Below are 6,174 nucleotides of genomic sequence, written 5' to 3'. Positions count from 1 at the left end.
TGCGCATCCCTAGCACGCAAAACTGCTGCGGCGTTTTTGGCACACCCTGTGCAAAGCGCGCGCGCGAGACCCACACACACTAACACACGATCTCTGTAATGACACACACAACAAACCTGAATAAACCAACAGTCTCAAGTAGTAACCTTAGCAAACGGACGCGTTTTTGCCTTTGCTCCCGAAATTACTGCTTGACCGCGAGACCGATTTTATACAGTCCACTCATCCGGAGGAACATTGGTCCTTACGGAACCGGATACGCGGAAAACCGGTGGAATCGTCGTGGTTCTGTTTTTCGCGAGAAAAGTGCCGATTGAAACATCCGCGATCGGATGTTGGTGACGCGGAAGTGCGCGTTGCTGCCGAAAAGAAAAAGAGTAGCCTCCTCCGGGGAACGGCGGAAGTGACCCGGGAAGTGCGATCCCGACGGAATTGCCCGAAGGCGTTCCGAATTTGCGAAGAAAAGGTGAAAAAGTGAACTTTTCCGGAAGATTCGGTCGGCTTTGGTTGGCGTGGGTTGGTTTTGCAAATGGCGGACGGGCAGCAAGAAAAAAGTGTGTGAGCGAGATGGACGATGTCCACGCCGTTCGGGAAAAGTAAGAGAACGCCAAGAACACCACCACTATCTCCGTCGCCGTCGCCGACACCAACACTACCAAAGACTCCGTCGACGCCGCGAGTGAAGTCTGTGGCCGAACAAAAGTCGGAAAAGAAGAAGAAAGAAGAAAAGAGGAAGATGGATGCGCAACTCAAGGCGCTAGTGAAGCAGAGAGAGGCAGTGCGTGGAAAGCTGTTTCGTGTGCGTGCGGCCTTGAGAGACAGCGAGGAGGAACCGAACCCGAACGTTCGAAACGTTCACTTCCTCCAGCTGCAGAAGCGGGCTTTGGAGAACATTTACGGCGAGTGCAACGAGGTGCAAAACAAGATCTACGCACTGCCGCTCTCTGAAGACCAAGACATAGTGCAAACCGAGAAGTACGTGGAGTTCGAGGGTGTCTTCAACGACGTGTCGCTGAAGTTGAGCACGCTGATCGATGTCGTGCCGAAGGCGGAACCAGCTGCCCCAGCGGCCGGAGCGCCGGTCCAGCAGCCAGCCCAGCACTACCTCCCACCGCTGCAAGTGCCCTTGCCCAAATTCGATGGGTCCTACGAGAAGTGGTACGCGTTCAAGGCGCTGTTCACCACTCTGATGAACCGCTACCGACAAGAAGAGCCCGCCCTGAAACTCTACCACCTGCGGGACTGCCTCGTAGAGAAAGCAGCCGGAATCATCGACGACGAGATGATCAACAACAACGATTACGACGCCGCCTGGGCGCTGCTCACGTTGCGCTACGAGGACAAGCGGATCGTCGTGGACAAGCTCGTGGAGAAACTCTACGGACTGCCCAAGATCAGCCAGGAGGATGCTGCGGAGCTGCGGAAGGTGATCGACACCTGCACGAAGAACGTTGATGCCTTGAGGAACCAGGAACTACCGGTGGCTGGGCTCGGCGAGCAGATGCTGATCAACCTCATCGTGGGCAAGATGGAGAAGAAGCTGCAGTTGTCCTGGGAGGCCTTGCAGAAGAAGAACGTGCTCTCGACCTACGCTGCGTTGATGGCGTTCCTGGAAGAGCAGTGTCGAATCTCCGAGAAGCTCGACACGAAAGTGAAACCAGTGAAGGAGAGTGCGAAGCCGAAAACGGCGGGAAGAAGCCACACGCTGGCAGTGAGTGATTCGAGAAACGAACTAAAGTGTCCAGTGTGCAAGGCCGCTCACGAACTGTGGAAGTGCGAAGTCTTTAAGAACAAAAGTGTCAGTGACAAGTACGAGATCCTGAAAAAGTGCGGCGCCTGCTTCAATTGTTTGATGAAAGGCCATCGAACCCGCGCGTGTTCGTCCGGCTCTTGTCGCCATTGTGGCAAGAAGCACCACAGCTCGCTCCACGAGGACAGTCCCAGCCAGGTCGCGAACAGCGCAGCTCCGACGACGCCAGCGTCCGAAGTGTCCCAGACGATCAACACACCAGCAGCGGGAACGTCGACAACCCTGTGCGTGAGCGCTGCGAGCTCGGAGAAGCAAACCGTCCTCTCGACTGCCGTGGTTTTGGTTGACGGCAAGTGCAGCACTCCCATCCCGTGCCGTGTGCTACTCGACTCCGCCTCGCAGATGAATTTTGTGACCGAACGCTTCGCGAACCTTCTCTCCCTGAAACTGAAACCCGCTGACTACACGGTCAGTGGTCTGAACGGCAACAAAACCCGGATTAGCCGTCGACTGCGCGCGACCATCAGGTCTCGCCACGGAAACTTTGCTGCTGAACTGGACTTCCTGGTGACCCCACGAATCACTGGTGAGCTTCCGGTGAAATCCTTCGACGCCTCGGAGTGGCCCATCTCAAGCGAACTTGTGCTGGCAGACCCGGCGTTCAACAAACGAGGACGCGTCGATATGCTGATCGGCGCCGAATACTTTTGGAACCTGCTACTAGACGGCCGATACGAACTCGGCCCCGACCGACCAGTGCTGAGGAACACCAAGCTGGGTTGGATTGCCGGAGGTGTGATTGCGAGCGATGCGACGGTCGTTGCGCGCACACTTTGCCAGACGTCTGAAGAAGAGCCGCTCATCGAGCTGCTGAAGAGCTTCTACAAGGTGGAGGCCTGCGACGAGATCCGCTCATCCCCGACGGCGGACGACGAGATGTGTCTGGAGCACTTCCAGCGCACACACGAACGAACTGAGGAAGGGCGCTACGTGGTACGTCACCCTTTCAACGAACGCAAGCGCGAGCTGGGAGACTCGCGTGAGATGGCGCTGCGGCGTTTTCTGGCTCTGGAGCGGAAACTGGACAAGCAGCCCGAACTGAAGGAGCAGTACTCGCAGTTCATCCGAGAGTACGAGCAACTCGGACACATGCGAGAGATCGAAGAAGCACCGAACGAGGACCCGGGATCGGCGTTCTACCTGCCGCACCACTGCGTGCTGAGGCCCACGAGTACGACCACCAAGCTGCGGGTCGTGTTCGACGGGTCGGCGAAGACGTCCACGGGCGTCTCGATCAACGACGTTCTGAGGATCGGCCCAACAATCCAGAACGACCTGACGGCGATCCTGCTCCGATTCAGAGGCTTCCAGTTCGTCTTAACGCTCGACATCCCGAAGATGTTCCGGCAAGTGCGCGTCCATCCGGAAGAGACAAGGTACCAGCGAATCTTTTGGAGGTACGACCGGAACGATTTTCTCACCGTTCGAGAGCTGCTCACGGTGACGTACGGCCTGGGACCCTCGCCGTTCCAAGCAACCATGGCGCTGAAACAAGCTGCAGCAGATCACGAAGACGAGTTCCCGAGGGCCGCCGAGGTGGTCGACAAGGGAACGTACATGGACGACGTACTGACGGGTGCCGATACACTTGCTGAGGCGTGCGAACTCCAACGGGAGATGACCGGGCTCCTAGCGAAAGCCTGCTTCGGCGCCCACAAGTGGTGCGCGAACCACTCCGACCTCTTGCGAGAGGTCCCTGAAGAGCTGCGTGGCAATTCGTTCGAGGTCACCGACGACAGCTCGAAGACGATCGTGAAAACGCTGGGCGTTACGTGGAACCCGTTTGAGGACTGGTTCTCGGTGTCAGTGCCCGACTTCGACGACCTGGAAGAAGTGACTCGGAGGAAGCTTCTGAGTCAGCTGGCCAAGATTTTCGACCCGCTGGGATTCTTCGGGCCAGTCATCACTTACGCGAAGCTGATCCTGCGAGAAGTTGGCGAGCTGCACATCGAGTGGGATGACCCGGTCCCAACAGACATCGGCGAGAAGTGGCGGAGCTTCCGCATCGAGTTGACCGCGCTGAGAGAAGTGCGACTGCCGAGATGGATCTCCTGGAAAGGCGCGCTCAAGCTAGAACTGCACGGGTACGCGGACGCATCTGATCTGGCCTACGGTGCGTGCATCTACGTGAAGGGCTTCTTCGCGAACGAGGAGACCGAGATGCGATTGATCTGCAGCAAGTCTCGAATCCTGCCCAAGAAACGGAAGCCCAAGGAGAAGACCATCTCGACCCCCCGAGCTGAACTGCTGGCGGCACTGTTGCTCGCTAGAATGGTCGTGAAGTTCCTGAGCGCCACGGAACTCAAGTTCGAATCGGTGCACCTCTGGAGCGACTCGCAAATCGTCCTGGCTTGGCTCAAGAAACTCCCGCAGCTGCTGCAGACGTTCGTGTCGAATCGGGTAAGCGAAATCCAAAACTGACGCAAAACTTCCACTGGCATTACGTTGCTACGCACGAAAACCCGGCCGACTTGATTTCGCGGGAGTCACACCGAAGAAGCTGATCAAGTCCAAGAAGTGGTGGCAGGGCCGACCACGCACAACCGTAGCCGCGGCTGCGGACGAAATCGTGATTCCGGATGACGAGCTGCCGGAAATGCGAACTGGAGTAGTGCTGGCCATGACAGTTCCTGTCGAACGTTTCCCGATGTTTGACAAGTTGAGCAGTTTCACGGAAATCGTCAGAAGCATGGCCTACTTGGTGCGCTTGGCGAGGTTCGTCAAGTCGCGCAAAACGGAGGTGGTGAAGGGACGACTCACCGCCAAGGAGATGCGCACAGCAACGCTCGTGATTGTACGGCTGGTTCAACGCGAAGCATTCCAGCCAGAAATCCTCGCACTGATGGACGGTGCGGACACAAACCATCGACTCAACGGGCTGAAGGCGTTCCTAGATCCCGACGACGGCCTTCTGCGAGTTGGTGGCCGGATCAAGCGGGCGTTCGTGCCGTACGATAGCCGTCACCAGATGCTGCTGCCGGCTAAGCACCCGATCACCGAAGCACTCGTCCGAGAACTGCACGTGGACAACCTGCACATCGGGCAACGAGGTCTGCTTGCAGTTGTACGACAACGATTCTGGCCGCTCAACGTGAAGAGTACGATCCGCCAAGTGATCCGGAAGTGCATCGTGTGCTTCAAAGCGAACCCGTTGAAGACGACACAGCTGATGGGTGACCTCCCGTCGTATCGTGTCCAGCCAGCTCCGGTCTTCTCGAACACCGGTGTGGACTACGCCGGGCCATTCTGGATCAAGGCGTCGTCGGCCACGCGTAAGCCCCAGATCACGAAAGCTTACGTGTGCTTGTTCGTGTGTTTGCAGACCCGGGCCATTCACTTGGAGCTGGTCTCGGACCTGACGACGGATGCCTTCCTAGCGAGCTTGCGACGATTCGCCAGCCGACGCGGGTGCCCGAAAACGATGCACTCTGACAACGGGACCAACTTTGTCGGGGCCAAAACGGAGTTGCACGAACTTTGGCAGATGTTCCAGAACGAGTGCGCCACGAAGAAGATCACCAGCTACTGCGTCGAGAAGGGAATCGAGTGGTCTTTTATCCCGCCGCGGAGTCCACACTTCGGCGGCATCTGGGAGGCCGGCGTGAAGCAGGTCAAGCACCACCTGAAGCGGATTGTCGGCGAGCGAAAGTTGTCCTACGAGGAACTCTACACCACGCTGACCCAGATAGAAGCTGTTTTGAACTCGCGGCCCCTGGTGCCGAGCTCGGACGACCCGTCGGACTACACCGCGATCACGCCAGCGCACTTCTTGATCGGACGCGAGATGCAGGCCGTGCCAGAACCAGACTACTCGCACCTGAAGGAGAACCGACTGTCGCGATGGCAGCTGGTGCAGACCATGCTGCAGCACTTCTGGAGGCGGTGGACAGCTGAATACCTGCCGGAGCTGCAAAACCGATCGAAGTGGCTGAAGACGAAGGTCATCAAGGAGGGATCACTCGTGCTGCTCGTGGACCAGAACGCGCCGCCTCTGCAGTGGCCCCTTGGACGAATCGTGACCGCGCACCCCGGAGAGGACGGCGTGACTCGCGTCGTTACGGTGCGCATGGCGAATGGAGCGGAGTTCAAGCGTGCGGTGACCGAGGTGTGTTTGCTGCCGTTGGACGAGGACGAGGATTGAAATACGATTTCAACGCGGGGGAGGATGTTGCGCAACTTGCGCATCCCTAGCACGCAAAACTGCTGCGGCGTTTTTGGCACACCCTGTGCAAAGCGCGCGCGCGAGACCCACACACACTAACACACGATCTCTGTAATGACACACACAACAAACCTGAATAAACCAACAGTCTCAAGTAGTAACCTTAGCAAACGGACGCGTTTTTGCCTTTGCTCCCGAAATT

General features: G+C 57.6%; 1 protein-coding gene across 1 annotated transcript; it reads left to right on the top strand.

Moving 5' to 3' along the window:
• The first annotated feature begins 574 nt into the window (after positions 1–574).
• Positions 575–5,951, top strand: LOC119766466. Its single transcript, XM_038251024.1, has 2 exons — positions 575–4,210; positions 4,308–5,951. Exons 1-2 carry the CDS (start codon positions 575–577, stop codon positions 5,949–5,951), a joined length of 5,280 nt encoding a protein of 1,759 aa, XP_038106952.1.
• The last annotated feature ends 223 nt before the right edge of the window (positions 5,952–6,174 follow it).

The sequence above is a fragment of the Culex quinquefasciatus genome, chromosome 2 (genome assembly GCF_015732765.1).
Source record: "Culex quinquefasciatus strain JHB chromosome 2, VPISU_Cqui_1.0_pri_paternal, whole genome shotgun sequence".
Classification (NCBI taxonomy): domain Eukaryota; kingdom Metazoa; phylum Arthropoda; class Insecta; order Diptera; family Culicidae; genus Culex; species Culex quinquefasciatus.
This window is presented reverse-complemented; position numbering and strand designations above follow the sequence as displayed.